The 16,130-nt window shown below is 44.9% G+C and overlaps 2 protein-coding genes across 2 annotated transcripts; one reads left to right on the forward strand and one right to left on the reverse strand.

Moving 5' to 3' along the window:
• Positions 1-8,492: 8,492 nt before the first annotated feature.
• Positions 8,493-9,455, forward strand: LOC142485740 (histone H1-like). The gene has a single exon (XM_075584527.1). The coding sequence runs from the start codon at positions 8,528-8,530 to the stop codon at positions 9,182-9,184; it is 657 nt and encodes a 218-aa protein (XP_075440642.1). The 5' UTR covers positions 8,493-8,527; the 3' UTR covers positions 9,185-9,455.
• Positions 9,456-9,729: 274 nt separating this feature from the next.
• On the reverse strand, positions 9,730-10,377 carry LOC142485741 (histone H3). Its single transcript, XM_075584529.1, has one exon. It carries the CDS (start codon positions 10,333-10,335, stop codon positions 9,925-9,927), a length of 411 nt encoding a protein of 136 aa, XP_075440644.1. The 5' UTR covers positions 10,336-10,377; the 3' UTR covers positions 9,730-9,924.
• Between the last annotated feature and the right edge of the window lie 5,753 nt (positions 10,378-16,130).

The raw sequence follows: 16,130 nt of genomic DNA on the forward strand, positions 1-16,130 counted from the left end.
GAGAGCCCTCCGCTCAAACCACACCCCCCCCCCGCTCAAGCTCCCCGCTCCCTACAGCCCGCAGGTTGAATTGCCTCTCAGCGCGCCTGCTTAGCCTAAACTATAACAAGCTGTGCAAATCCAGCTAAAGGCAAACAGCCACCAGGCACTTTTCTTGGCTATAAAGGTGCAATTCCTGATAAGAACATATGTTGGAAAGGGAAATAAGGTGAGGAAGCATGTTAGCAAGGTAACACTCCCAGACTATTTAAACATAGTCACATAATGCCACAAAATCAGGTCCTCAGCGGGGAAAAAAATAAGTTGCACGCATTTATCCCTAACCACTTTGCTGTATGGTGTGTGTGTTGTGTTGTGAACCCTTGTAGAGGTGTAATGGGTAAACAACATGTATATAATTACTCACTGATAAAATATAGAATACATTTTTAATAGGGATAGATTTTAATAAAATTACTTGTACTTTATAAAACATTAATGTAAATTAATCTGTGCGATCATATCTGTGTTAAATAAATGTTACGCTGTGCTCACCACGGACAAGGAGGGTCCCCGAAACTGAGGTGAGATGGGTAACAAACTGCACCCACAGCTACGGGACACGCCTGGAAAGTGGAAAATAGGCGTCTGGAACGTCTGGGAGTATAAGATAAAGTAAGATACTCGCCAGACGAGAAGGGAGGTTCCAGAAGATAGGTGGTACCGAGAGCCTGGGGTCCAGAGCCGGGAGGTAGGTCGGAATCCGCAAACCGAGGTGAAGGGGTCGGGGAGTCCAGGAGGTCAGGATACAAACCAAGGGTAGAAGACCAGAGCGGATCCACAGCCAGGCCGGTTCAGTACGCAAGGGATCACTGAGGAGACAAAGAGACAGGAACTGAGGCAGGCACGACCGTGGTTAACACAGGTCATATAAAGCTATACTCAGCCAAAGAATGAATGGCTGAGCAAGGTATAAGTAGGAGGAAGGACGAATAGGGAGAGGGGGAGTAACGAGGGAGCGGGCCCAGGAAAGATAGGGATTGGTAGGGAGAAACTCACCACAGCTGTGCTAGATGTGCAGCTTGAGAGCGGTGCACGCGCATCAGGCGTGTGCGCCACGCGGGAGAGGCGTGCGCGGCCTCAGCTGGGGGCGGGAACTCCCCCTGAGGGAGGACGTAAAAGTCCTCTGCCGTGCGCGCGTATGCGCGAGATCAGAAGCCGCCACGGGAAGCGGAGGAGAAGGGAGATCCCGCCCGCAGCGTCGAGAAGGCAGAGCTGGAGTGGGGGTGAGTAAAGTCACGGGGGGAGCCCCTTTAGAGAGAGCTGTTCCCCCGGACCTTACAATAAATAAACAAGAAACAACAACATAAACTATAAGCAACGGTGTATCTCTTAATATGCGGAACCAGGGGGGCCGGGGAACAAGGGGGAAGTCCAGAGGGGACCTGGACTATATGTGTTATTTGTATTACCGTATTTCCTCTTGTGTAAGCTGCCAGTGATTGTAAGACACACCATAGATTTGACACTTACAATCAAGGAACATTATTTCTCACTTACCAGGTTTCAGGAGAGGTCCCAGGTCAGCGGACGATGAAGCGGGTTGCCTTGACAGGACAGGTCCCACATCTGCAGAGGATTGAAGTAAAGATTGTCAGCAGTAGGTGAAGACCATCACGGCATGATAAAATGTTTGTGTTGATGTGTAGTTACCACATCCCTATCCCCACTTTATACAGTTTTCCACTTCCAGACATCAGTGATTAGCTCTTTTCTGGAAGGGTTACACAAAGAAAAAATCCTATACATTGGGCACAATAAGCCTGGCAAAGGTGGCCATTGCACACGGTATTGGGGTAGTCAGCCGTGCTTTGCTTCCACTCCCACTGGGGAGCTGCGAGCTTCAGATCTGTATCACCCTGCTCCACTAAGCCTTCTCCCATTGCTACTGAGAGGTCGTTGGGCAGAGCCTGGCTCTCTCAATCTCCCTTTGGAGGGTTATATACTACAAATACCGCCGATCCACTCCCAGCCTCTCACTGGAAATGCTCACCTAGTCCCGGTGGCATTCTCCTGGGAGCTCTCACACTGTCCCCTGGCCATGCCTTCCGGCCGGCAGGTTTCCCGGGCACGGTCAAACGCTGATGCCTCCCGGGATGCCTTCAACCCACAGAACATTTGCACTAGACAGGCTCTGGTGTGAGCAACCCCTTAATGCCCCATAAGCAGGATCTCCTTAGCTCCCTATAAACACTGTTCCCTACCCACCCAGTGACACAATAGCTGGCCCCTCTCTGCCCATAGCTGGCACAGTACAAAAAACACATAAGGTCTGGGGGACTGAACAGACAGACTCAGCCAACTGAGGTCTCATGCCCTCCATATCGGGGGACCACTCACTGAGCTCTGGCCGTTCACCCTCCGTCACACTGTCAGAAGATTTGAAAAAGGTGGGGGGGGGGGGGGGGTTGGTATTCAAGTAATTATGGACACAGGTTTTGCTTGGTTGGGCTTTGTCTGGTCTTACCTGCCTTGTCTCTTCACAGATCATGACACTCTTTGGCACCAAAAGCTGGGGAACAAGAAACACTGTGTCTGGCAGCAGCACCAAAGGCACCTCCGCCTGGACAACTACCCAACATTTGCACCCTGTGAAAGCAGTCAAATAGCATCCTCTGGCAGCTCCACCCGCATCCCCGTTCCTGGGATTGGATGCTCTGGACTAACCATATCAGGTTGCTCAAGAGGTGCTGTAGTGTTGGGGTCCCCCAGTCCAAACGCCTGCCGATTACCTGGGACCCATGGATGCAAAACTGTTCTTCTATGGACTGCATAGTCCTCCAGCCTGATGGCTGCACACAGCCGTAGGGATCGCTGACTGGGTCCTCCGCTGGAACCGCACAACTGCTTGTGGTTCTTTTGCTGGGGCTAGCCTCTCATAGTCGGTAAGCCCTGTTGTTTGGGGACTTTGCCCCAGATTGGGGATACTTGATTGGGATGTGTTGGGGTACTCATCCGCAGATGGTTTAACTGGTCTCCCCGGGAGCACTGGCCCTCATGGGCATCCTCTGCCGTCTTTGCTAAAGCATCTTCGGCACCCGGCTGACCCACATGGCTTGGTGACTTGCAGAGAGTCAACAATTTGGGGTGCTCTCCTAACCGGCATAGTAGCAGGGGTCAGTACCCACTTTTCTTGCTGTGTACTTGGGGGCACACCGTCGTCCGTCATCTTGGCGTCCAGAAGTCAAAGCACCTGTGTGGCACATTCCTAAGCCAGCAAGGTTGCTCTCATGGAGACAGATTCACCGGCAATGTCTCGGTCAATCTCTCGTTCAGCCCCTCTGGCTCATGGCTGACTCAACCTCGGCTCGACTCATGTAGAGTCAGCTTCTGGAAGTACTTGGCTTGCCAGCACTAGGGTTGCCAAGTGTCTTGTCCAAAAATACTGGACACAATGGTGAAAAATGTGGTGTGTGGGGAGGTATGTTATTTATAAATTATCAGACCCCAGGGAGGTACTGGGGCCTCATTTCGGGGTCTGGGATAGGGCAGGAGAAGGTCTGACAAGGTCTCTCAGTATTTAGGTTAACTGTAGGTGATGGTCTGCCATTGCGCCTTGACCCAACATGGCAAACAGAGCCTCACAATTATACGCCATAGTTGGAATGGCAACTGGGGAAAGCCCTGGAGGGTTGAGGTCCGCCTCTGAGATAGTCTTCAGGGTCTCGGTCTCCGGGTGCTTAGCCCCACAAATAGTGGCCACAACCACTACCACATCAGCGTCCCGCCTGCTACACTGAGCTTCCCTGCCTTGCTTCTCCAAGGACATCAGGTAGGATCCGGCTCTCCAGAACTCCCAGCGATGGGCTACAGAAAGTGAATGCCGCCATCCCACTGAACAGCCTTGTGCTGAAAGGGCTTACCTAGCCCCGCTGGTGGTCTAAGTGGAGCCTTCGCACTGTCACCTGGCTTGCCTACTTGCTGGCAGACATCCCAGGCACGGCCGAATGCCGATAACTCCAGTGATGACTTTAGGACAAAAAGAACATATATTTTTGATAAAGTGCCTTTCTGGCTGCAGTTTTAAATGTACAGGCAGGATGAGGCTTTTTCTACTTGCCTTTGCAATGCAACCAGTAACCACATGTTTTACACCGATGAGCTGGGGGCACTTCCTTCTGCAAACTTCAGAGACTCCCTGTTAGGGCAATGCCTATGGATCTAGGGAAGTGTTGCAAATGAAAGTACCAGAGCCACAAAGTGTGAATTAGCCGGGATGCTCGCTGACCAGGAGATCCTGTTAGTCATCTGGGCTAGTTCACACCTTTGGTCCAACTCCTAGCCTGGGAGAAGCCAGGTAAAAAGGGGAGCACTCATATGGTAGGCAGCCCAGGTGTCAGAGTTGCACAGGCGCTGTATCAACTGGAAATCCCTGTAGTGCCCATCTGCAAACTGGGGGCAAGATGGAGATTGGTGGGATGGAGGTTCCCACGAAGGGGATTGGGCGGGTATGTTATAGATATGCTAGCCGACCCTATATACATGCTCCCTAAGCTATCCCCGTTGTATTTCGTCTCTCTTTTACAATGTGAACAAATTTCCACTTTGCTTCTACAAGCGGATAAGAGCAGCAGCAACGATTCCCTAACGCAACAAGTTAATTACATCAGAACCAAGGACATAACTCTTCTTCAGGATTCCGTTAGTGCTGGGGGTTATCTAACGAACCCCAATGGACCAGAAAGAACTTTGCAATATTCACAGACTTATTGGGCTGGCAATTTACGCCCCTTGCAAAAGGACAGCATTTTAAAAGACAATATTCTGGTGCTTTGTTTTACTTCTGGACATTCTATCCCATTCTCTTCCTCAGTAAGTGTTTTGTCAAGTATATTCTAAGGTTGTCGTGTGTCTGTCTATTAAGGAAATAAATGTCAGTTTATTTTGCTCAACTTGTGTGCTCAATCTATTTCCCTAAATATAAAATTGTTGATACGTTCCGTCCATCGTGACAGTGGCCACACGGCCACAGTTGGAATAGCGTTTCCTTTCCCTTACTCCAGTGCTGGCGGTCAAAAGTCCTAAGGTAGCTGACCCTCCCCAGGCCACCAAACCAGGGGGGAAGAAGTCAAAAACCCAGGGTGTTGAAGTAGAGCCGATGGAGGTTGCCCACGAGGGCCAGTGCTCCTTGTGTAACTGGCTGGGCCACCTGCGTGTTAACTGCCCAAACTACCCCTATCCAGTGTAAGAGGGTATGTCCCATAATACCTCTCTTTCCCACATAGTGTATCTATTATGTAAGTCCCTATTATGTTCAGAGCAGTAACAGGTTAATCTATGAGCCAGTGACCCCCCAGTGAAGGAAGTAAGGTGGTGACTCATGGCCTGTGTAAGCCTATCCAAGATGGGCACAGTCCATGAGCCCGCCCCTTGCAGAGACTTCCAAGTGGGAGTATCTGTAACCCGTAGCTCACTACAAACGAGGCGTGACCGTGGGGCTGAGGTAGGGATTTGTATAGAACGACAACCACAACAACAAGGGCACATCTACAGAATAGGACAGTCGTACAGGCCGGATCAGGGTAACAGAAGACAGGGTAAGTGAGGTACTTGTGAATCTTGGAGTATAGAGCAGCGGATTGTTGGGGTAAGTAGCCAGGGTCAGGGTTGTAGAGCGTAGAGTAGTCGTGGAGCCAAGCAAGGGTCAGTGCAGGAGAGAGTGGCGTCGCCGTGGTTCCAAATCCAGGGTCAGTGCAGGAGAGCATCACAGAATAGTAGTTGCCAAAGCCAAGGTCAGTGCAGGAGAGCATCACAGAGTAGTATCCATGCAGGGTCAGGCAGCAGGGTTCAGGCAGACAGGAACTAGGTGATGAGTGCAGCGTCACACAAACAGAGGTTATGCTCGGCAATGACTGGGAGCTCTGAGAGCATATTTATAGGACCTCCCACCAATGGGAGGCAACCAGGAAGCAGACGTGCGGTACAGGATAGGCTGCTGGATCATGCAGGTGTGTCCTATTACACAGCCAATAGCTACCGCGTCAGAATTTGTGCATGCCCCCCGCAAAACCCGTAGGTGACCTGGTTACGCGCTGTCATTGTGCGCCACGACACCCGCACCGCCATGAGGGCGGAAACCAGAGGCGAGACCCATGGAGATAGAAGAGGGGCGCAACTGCGCCGCAAAACAGCAATATCAGGACAGGGCCGGGTACCAGAAGCAGGACCCGCTGAGGTAGAGGCGGAGTGAGGGGCGTAACCGCGCTGCATAGGGGTGATGCCAGGACAGGGGCGGGTCAGAGGGGCGGAGACCGCAGACCACAGGGAAGACCGTGTACCATGCATGCGCGCTGCGCATCAAGACAGGAGGAGCAAGAACGCGCTCCATGCCCAGAGACCGAAGGGGACTGCACAGAACCCGCGCACCGTGCGTAAATTCCACCCCAGTTTGCCACTCTTGAGTGTTATGGTAGTCCAATGGGCAAGTGAGGGTTAAAGGGGCAGGAGCAGCAGAACAGCGAATCCTCACAGTATCACATTTAGTCAGTCTTGTGCTCGGAGGAGAAGAAAGCACAAGGGCTGTCAGTGTTCCCCATCCGGGGAAAGCATGCCCACCCCAGGCTCAGGCCTGGGGACCATTAAGGCTCATGGTGAAAAAAAATAGTGAGCAGGAAAGGGCTAGAAATAAGGTCCGGGGTCCGGCATTCACTGGGCTAGAGCCAATTGTTTCCCGCAGACCTGGTGGCGCCTTCCCAGCGTGATATTTGGGGCTGACCGGGGGGACCTATTGCAGGGTTGGTCTTGAGCACTTAAGCTGATCCCCTTCCCCCATTTGTGCAGCAGGGCGAGCGCTCATCCTGTGTTTGGCGGCAACGTCACAATACATGTTGTGATTGGTCAAGGGCCCCTGCTCCATGTTAAGGATATCCAGCAGGGGCTATGTAAGGAGTGAGGCCGGTGTAGGGAACCAGACAACCTATGGAGGCGATCGGAGACGCGCTGGCAGGCTTTTAAAAAGTGCTTTGTGTTAAAGAGCATACACAAGCACTGATCTCAGCTGAGAAGCGCCAGAGAAGCCCGGTCAGCGGAGCAAGTGGGAGTTTTACGGAGACACAGCTGAGAGAAGCCAGGCTTTACCTTATTATGTGAGGCTGGCTACCCCAACCGTCACATGTATGTTGTGTGTTTTCTGGCTTGCCAGAATAAACTTTTGTTTATTCAACTAGTGTGTCATTCGGGAGGAGTGGCTCAGTGAGTAAACACTGAGTAAAACACACTGGCATTGAGAGTGAGTTTGAAGCCTGGTTCAACTCCTAGTGTCAACTACTTGTGACCTTGGGCAAGTCATTTTATCTCCCTGTGTCTCTGGCTCCAACAAAATAGATTGTAAGCTCCACGGGGCAGGGACTGTGTCTGCAAAATGTCCCTGTAAAGTGCTACATAAAACTAGCAGCGCTATACAAGAACGTACTATTATTTTTATTATTATTATTATTTTCTGGTGATAGTGATCCTGATGTAAAGATGTTAAAAGTTCTGGTCTCTGGTGACAATGGTCACAAAACATGTCAGTTCCTATACATAGTGCTAATAGAGACATTACATAGTTATGTAACACACAGGGTGATTAATAACCTAATCTTCCATTAATATCACATACTCATTTTTTTGTAACCCACAGATAAACATATTTTTAACACTTCCCAATTGTATTATAAAGCTTAAACAAAATAGTTGTTTGATTATTACATTATTAAAATATATTTACTGTCATTCACATGATGTGTATGTTACTATGATTGTTTTTAGAAAACATAATGTTACATACATATCATTATAAACTATTCATTTGCAGAACAGATGGAATACAAAACTTTTCGAATCTCCCATTTAATAACCAATATTCATAACTGACAATGGAATAATACAGAGCTTAGTACCGGGGAAATGGAACAACATGAAATAGCAATGTACACTGCACAGGAATTATTGTGCTACTTGTACATATATAGTGAATCCCGAGACCATGTTTATATATTTATATGCACATTATTTTAAACTGATACTGTAGAATAATATGTCCTTAGTGTCACTGTATGAGGATGGAGGTTGCACATTTAGTCTGAGCAAAGTAAAAGTGACAGAAATAGACAGATATGAATGAAATCTGGCAAATCCCGGGCTACAGAGCCGAACTTTCACCCATTATTCCTAATTGTGTTTGTACTTTCCCAGCAGAAAAATGATACAGCAGTGAAGAGAATATAATTCCTTACAAATTGCATGCAAGAAGGGGGGATGTTAGTAATAATTAGGGGATAAAATGCACTTTTCTTGCAGCCTCAGAAACACAAAGTCAGAGCAGTGTTTGTGATCCGGGAGGATGAGAGTCAGGGGCGGGGCTTAGTGATTATACCCAATGAAAGAGAAGCTCACTCCGATAACTAACCAATCACAGAGCAGCAGGCTCTCTATATAAGTCCCGGCAGGTCCCCGCCCCCAGTATAACTTTCTGTCAGTGTGTTGGGGGATTTTACCTGCAGCTGCAATGGCCGAGACCGCTCCTGCTCCTCCTCCTCCAGCTGAAAGCGCCGCCAAGAAGAAGCAGCCGAAGAAAGCGGCCGGAGCCTCGAAAAGCCGCCCAGCAAAGTCCGGTCCCAGCGTGTCCGACCTGATAGTGAGAGCTGTGTCCGCCTCTAAGGAGCGCAGCGGGGTCTCCCTGTCCGCTCTGAAGAAGGCTCTGGCTGCAGGAGGCTACGATGTGGAGAAGAATAACAGCCGCCTGAAGCTGGCTCTCAAGGGCTTGGTGAGCAAGGAAACCCTGATCCAGCTGAAAGGGAGCGGAGCCTCCGGATCGTTCAAGCTGAATAAGAAGCAGCTGGAGAGCAAGGAGAAGGCGGCCAAGAAAAAGGATGTGGGGAAACCCAAGAAGCCAGTGGCAAAGAAACCCGCCAAGTCCCCCAAGAAACCCAAAAAGGCTCCGGCGGGAGTGAAGAAAAGCCCCAAAAAGGTCAAGAAACCGGCGGCCGCCAAGAAGCCAGCAAAAAGCCCGAAGAAGTCTAAAGCTGCCAAGCCCAGGAAGGCTGTGAAGAGCCCGGCGGCTAAAAAGGCTGCGAAGCCAAAAGCTGCTAAGAGTCCAGCTAAGGCCAAGGCAGCCAAACCCAAAGCAGCAAAGCCCAAGAGGGCGGCAGCTCCTAAGAAGTGAGACCGACAACTTCAGCCTCTTACAAACACAAAGGCTCTTCTAAGAGCCACCACAACCCCACATAGAGAGCTGTGCACATAATGTGTAACTGGGAATGTTTCTCCAACTTATCCCATGCAGGGGTTTGTGTTACACTGCCAGAGCACAAGTGTATATGAATAGATACTGCGAGCACTGTAAGGTGCATGTGTAAGTTTGTAGTCCCTAACCTATTTCACGAATAAATGTTTCTCAGACAAACTGACATATTAGGTGACATTATGGTTTTGTTTGTGTCTACATAATATTCACACACACGATTTATATAAAATTAAAAAAGTGTAGTTTACATCAGAAAAACGTATTTATCACCATGTTATTAAAAAAAGTGTTTACATCACATTGAAAGCATCAAGCACACGCTATTCCACAACACTTCAGTTTGATCACCAGTGGCACATGGGAGGGGGGACATTTACATGTTTGTCTTTACGTGCAGCCATATACAGCATGAAATGGTGACTATGCATGCAAGTCTATATATCACATGACAAAGAATACACAAATATTGAAGGTGCGTTTATCTAAATTGTCACACATCAAGTACATATGTTGGTACAAGGATAACACACTTCTTTAATTCTCTATATTGAGATCAGTATCCGTGTGTTAATATTGATCAGGCAATTTCATTGAAAATGTGGTGGCTCTTAAAAGAGCCTTTGTTTTTCGGGTGTAAACGAAGTCAGGGTGCAGCCGGCCTAAGCTCTCTCCCCTCTGATCCTGCGGGCCAGCTGGATGTCCTTGGGCATGATGGTGACCCTCTTGGCGTGGATAGCGCACAGGTTGGTGTCCTCGAAGAGCCCCACCAGATAAGCCTCGCTGGCCTCCTGCAGAGCCATGACAGCCGAGCTCTGGAAGCGCAGGTCAGTCTTGAAGTCCTGGGCGATCTCCCGGACCAGGCGCTGGAAGGGCAGCTTGCGGATGAGCAGCTCGGTGGACTTCTGGTAGCGGCGGATCTCCCTGAGAGCCACAGTACCGGGCCGGTAGCGGTGAGGCTTCTTCACTCCGCCGGTGGCCGGAGCGCTCTTTCTGGCAGCCTTGGTCGCTAGCTGCTTACGGGGAGCCTTCCCTCCGGTGGATTTCCGGGCGGTCTGCTTGGTCCGGGCCATCCTGTGCTGCTGTGTCAGTGCGCGTCTCCGGTCAGGAACTAATAAAGAAAAAAAACGCTGCAGCTGCGTATTTATGGATGCAGGTCGCTGTGATTGGCTGCTTTGGTCCCGCCCTTCGCTCTGATTGGTTCTGTGAAAGCCGTTGCGATGTTCAAAAATCCCGCCTCAGACCGATATCGTCCTAATAAAGTTATTATTTATTTAGTGCTTGTAAGTGGGACAATTAAAAAGATTTAATGTGATAACATTAGTGTTTGCACAGATACAGCACAGAGCTCTCTGACATGGAACATGTACTTATACCAAGTATTCAAATGATCTTTAATGGTGAAATGTAATATGAGGGGTTTTCTTTCCCAGATCATTGCTTCAATGGGACTTTCTTGGTTCCTCTTCTTCTAATGTTCACATTGTGTTATTATTATAAACCCGAACACAGAGACACAAAGAAGCGGAACCGCGCGGCTCGTTTCCTTAATGCCTGCAGTTCCCAGAGCACCACACGGTGGCAGTGCTGCGCTATAAATGGGGCTTCCCTAAATGTCTTCTCGCTGTCACTGCTCTGTGTGATCTGATCAGCTCCTAACCGGGCTCTTTGGCTTCCCTCTAATGCTCCAGTCACAGTAGTTTGCTTTTAATTAAAATACCAAGTCTGTATATGTGTATACACAATGTGTTATAGTTTAAGCACAAATGAAATATTCCATAATGTATTGTGTATTTTCTAAATAAAGATGAACATCTATGTTAGAGTAATATAACTAGACTGAACAGGGGCCTGTATTTAAAGATATCTATTAAACGTATCCTCATTCCTTATTTATTGAACTATATCACTGCATATGAAATATTAAAATTACCAATGTAAATACACACTATCTAATACATTTAAACAGAAGCTGAACTATATCAAGACTTGTTTTTTATTTTTCAGATACAATATTAGCATGTAAGATGACTATTTAATTATGCATTAATTGTTGCTGTGTTTTTGCATCTTTTTTCCAATGCTTGTCAAACTATTTCACCATTTAGGCAGATCTGGATAAGGATATATTTCCATTGTTTCAATATGTTTTTTTTTTATTATTAATTAATGCATCTTCTCATACTGTTCATTCTTTTTTAAACTATAGATTTCTTATGTATCCTGAATAAGTCAGTTAGTTATTTGTAACTACAAATTGAAGAGATATTTTCCCCAAAGCTGCACTCAATATCCCATTCTTAATAAGCCTTCACTTTTAATACCTGTCACACTATTACTATGAACAAACATTACACATGAACCTACCAATCATTACTTTAAGTGGTGAAGAGAAAAACAGTTGTTTTTTTCCAATAGTTCACCTCCTCTAATTAATATATTATCTATAACGTATCCAATGCTGTTTTGTTCTTTTATTATTTATAGATAAAATGCATTACATATGCATTGGAATCAATACATTCAATACTCTAATTTTTTGGAGACCATATTTTTTTTCCCCACAGAAATAAGTAAAATAAAATTAATACGTTGTTTGTGACAACCTCAGTGAATTAAATCTAACATATAATAATAATAATAATAATAATAATAATAATAATAATAATAATAATAATAATAATAATAATAATAATAACAACAATAACATTATTATTATTATTATTATTATTATTATTATTATTATTATTATTATTATTATTATTATTATTATGTGCCTAAACCAACATGGTGATTACTTTTACCTAAACAGGTGCTCAAGCGACCACGTTAATAACACTAGTGTGATCATTTTCTATGCAAATAACTACTTAGTGCTCAAATGTGTCACAATCTCCACTAACCAATCCTACTAAGTAACTATCTCCTATACAATTGCTATCATTAGCTACTCTTACAAACTAGTGTAACAGTGATATATGTTGCAACCAATCTACAATAATAATCTCAGGGAGAAGGTATCTCTCTAAATTGAAAACATTCAGTGTTTGATTCAATGTATCAATCTGCATACCTTTCTACTCTCCTCTGTAGAGGAAATATTGTATATAGTATATTGTCTGTAACCTGGCATATCACCATTATCTTGTGTTATACCATGTTTCCACTGCAGCTATGGATTCTGGGAAATAAACACACATATATGCATACAGTGTCACCTTTAACTTAATATCCATATTAACATGATCTCCTATAAGCATAGTTCTGCCTTATTATACTGAATTTTTTTGCACAGCTTGCTACATATCGTCTAACTTCTATCATGTTTAAAATATAGTTTATATTTCTAAAACATATGTTAGTATGTCTTTGAATATCTGTAATCTAAACAGCTGTTAGATTGTTTTGTGAAATGTAAATGAAGGGAGAGAATGAAAAGCCTGAAAAGCTCCAGCCTCATTGTATTGTATGGGGGCTATGCACTAAGCTCAATGGGTTTGTGTTCTAATGTTAAAAAATAGCATGTCCGTTAAAAAGTGAGGCCGGGGACGCGTTTCACTAAGGCCTTGAGCCCATTTTTTAACGTATGTGCTCAAAACACCCACAGCGTACGTGTTGCTTTTTTCCCCCCTGCTAGCATTCTTAAACTTCCCATACACTAGCTGATAGAAAAAAAAGCTGCATGTAACATTTGCATGGTGATATGCCATCTCCATGCAAGGCTGTTACACAAGCGATCGTACACTAATTAAAATCATTTTAATAATAGTGTACATGAGCAGGGGGTCTCCGGAGCTGAACCGCATTGGTTTCAGGTCCGAGGACCCCCTACTTCAGGAGATACAGGCTCCGTTATGGGGTGCCGGTATCCCCTGCAGCATTTAAATGTCCCGGTCACGTGACGTGGAAGCTTGAAACTGCAGGGGATACCGGCACCCCATAAAGGTGCCTGTATCTCAGGAAGCAGGGGGTCACCGGACATAAAACCAATGCGGGTCAGCTCCGGAGACCACCTGCACATCTACACTATGAAACACATGTATATTAAAAAAAGATTTAACAAACATCAATACACGACTCTCCGCCCAAACCCATACAGTACAGTAATGTGCAAAATAACTATTATCCACATATGGATAAAAGATTATTTGCCCATTATTAAACACTGCATTAGCATACCTAAATAAAGTAAATAAAAACAGTAGCCAGCTAAGCCAATGAATACAAGCAATAAACAACATGAACAATGAATTAATTAAACCATTAACCAATGAAACCAATTAATTCCTAAACCAACTCAAAATGAATAGTAGCATTAACCAATCAAACCAATGAATTACTACAACATTAATGAATGTAAACATTAAAAGACAAAGAAATAAATTCAAACAATATCTGAAATAACCATAAAATGCATTAGCTAATATAACACAACATTAACTACAAACGAACACCAATCGCAAACATTTTATTAGCATTAAGCAGGAAAAAAATAAACAATCACATCCACATAAGAAATTGAAATTAAAACAACCAACAGCAATACCAAGCCACAAATGCCCCCCAAATATTGTCATAATAATGTAATCATCTGTACCTTAAAGTGGTACAGATTAATATATTATCAGTCAATGTGCCTCCCCCAAAAATAAAAAAAACACATCCAATGAAGAAACCTGTAATAATAGACATTTACAAACATTCAATATAGTACTTACCATTAGAAGCGGTGCCCCTCCAACTCCCGGGGTAACAGGAAGCTCACGTACCTTGAAGGCCTCAAACAGCATCCGATGCCATCGCCATGAAGATCCGGATCAGGTACCCAAATCTTCTTTTTTCTTTCTTTAATCACCTTCTTCTATCTTCTTCTGTCACCATGTCTTGATCTTCTTTATCTTCTATCTTCATCTGTCAGTCCAAAAAACCCCATGGTGAATCCCAACCGTTGTTGTCTCGTCGTCTTCTTCGGCTCAAATGAGGCGTCACGGCCTTAAATACGGCTTGTAATGTCACATTTAGCCTCAAAATGGTTAACAGTCACCTGATTGGCTGTTAAAACCATGTTCCGACTATAATTTTTTTTTTTGTTACATGACGTCACTTTAAGGGAATGATGCCAGCCAATCAGATTGGCTGTGCTTCATTTGCCTTTAAGATGACGTCGCAAAGCCGGCGTTACATGGTATTTCAGCCAATCAGAGTGTGGACGCCGTGTGATACCATGTGACACCAGCCATCTTGGATTTAGTGAAATCATCTTAAAGGCAAATGAAGCACAGCCATTCTGATTGGCTGACATCATTTCCTTTAAGTGATGTCATGTAAAAAAAAAAAAAATAAAGTCGGAACATTTGTTTAACAGCCAATCAGGTGGCTGTTAACCCTTTTGAGGCTAAATGTGACGTCACAGCCCCATTTAAGGCCGTGACGCCTCGTTTGAGCCCAAGAGGACGACGAGACAACATCGGTTGGGATTTACCATGGTTTCTTTTTGGATTGACAGATGAAGATAGAAGAAAAAGAATATCAAGAAATGGTGACAGATGAAGATAGAAGAAGGTGATTAAAGAAAGAAAAATGAAGATTTGGGTACCTGAGCCGCATCTTCATGGCGATGGCATCGGATGCTGTTTGAGGCCTTCAAGGTACGTGAGCTTCCTGTTACCCCGGGAGTCGGAGGGGCACCGCTTCTAATGGTAAGTAATATATTCAATGTTTGTAAATGTCTATTTTAACAGGTTTCTTCATTGGATGTGTTTTTTTATTTTTTGGGGGAGGCACATTGACTGATAATATATTAATCTGTACCCCTTTAAGGTACAGATTAATACATTATTATGACAATATTTGGGGGGCATTTGTGGCTTGTTATTGCTGTTGGTTTTTTTTATGTCAGTTTCTTATGTGGATGTCATTGTTTTTTTTTTCCTGCTTAATGCTAATAAAATGTTTGCGATTGGTTTTCATTTGTAGTTAATGTTGTATTATGTTAGCTAATGCATTTAATTGTTATTTCAGATAGTGTTTGAATGTATTTATTTGTCTTTTAATGTTTACATTCATTAATGTTGTAGTAATTAATTGGCTTGATTGGTTAGTGTTACTATTCATTTTGAGTTGGTTTAGGAATTAATTGTTTTGATTGGTTAATGGTTTAATTAATTCATTGTTGATGTTGTTATTGCTTGTATTCATTGGATTAGCTGGCTACTGTTTTTATTTAGTGAAGTATGTTTTTTTGATGTTAGGTTTTATTATTGTGTATCTGGTGCATTAATGTATTGTAATTAGGGTGCCCGTTGAGTGCTATAGAGGCTTATCATGCCCATATTATTATTATTATATGGGTATGATGTACCACTATACTACTCAATGGGTACAGGGTGGGTATAGTCAGTTCAGGGTGGGTGCTTAGGCCTCCCGGGTGTGTATCGGGGCAGGCTGGGTTAACCACTTAATGACTATAGCGGTTAGTAAATGCTAAGGTGATTAAGGGGTTAGGGGCCATTAGAATGTCTTTATTATGTATATTATGTATGCTTTCTTTCAACGGAGGACAGAGATACCTGTTGTTGTGGTAAGTATAACTGTATTTATTTACTTTATTTATGTATGCTAATGCAGTATTTAATAATGGGCAAATAATCTATTATCCATATCTGAATAATAGTTATTTTGCACATTATTGTACTGTATGTGTTAGGGGGGTGTATTTAGTTAGAAATAATGTATACTACTTTTGTAAGCACAACATTGGTACCGCAGGCCCGCGGGTACCCCGGGACTCCCGCGGGGTAAGCCGGGGACACCCGCGCGACCCCCGATCTCTCTGGGGGACCCCCGTGGGGTCTCTCGGGGACACCCG

The sequence above is a fragment of the Ascaphus truei genome, unplaced genomic scaffold, assembly GCF_040206685.1.
Source record: "Ascaphus truei isolate aAscTru1 unplaced genomic scaffold, aAscTru1.hap1 HAP1_SCAFFOLD_628, whole genome shotgun sequence".
Classification (NCBI taxonomy): Eukaryota; Metazoa; Chordata; class Amphibia; order Anura; family Ascaphidae; genus Ascaphus; species Ascaphus truei.

Excerpts from the sequence above, each read along its gene's own strand:
- LOC142485740 (XM_075584527.1), top strand. The coding sequence starts at position 8,528 with ATGGCCGAGACCGCTCCTGCTCCTCCTCCTCCAGCTGAAAGCGCCGCC.
- LOC142485741 (XM_075584529.1), bottom strand. The coding sequence starts at position 10,335 with ATGGCCCGGACCAAGCAGACCGCCCGGAAATCCACCGGAGGGAAGGCT.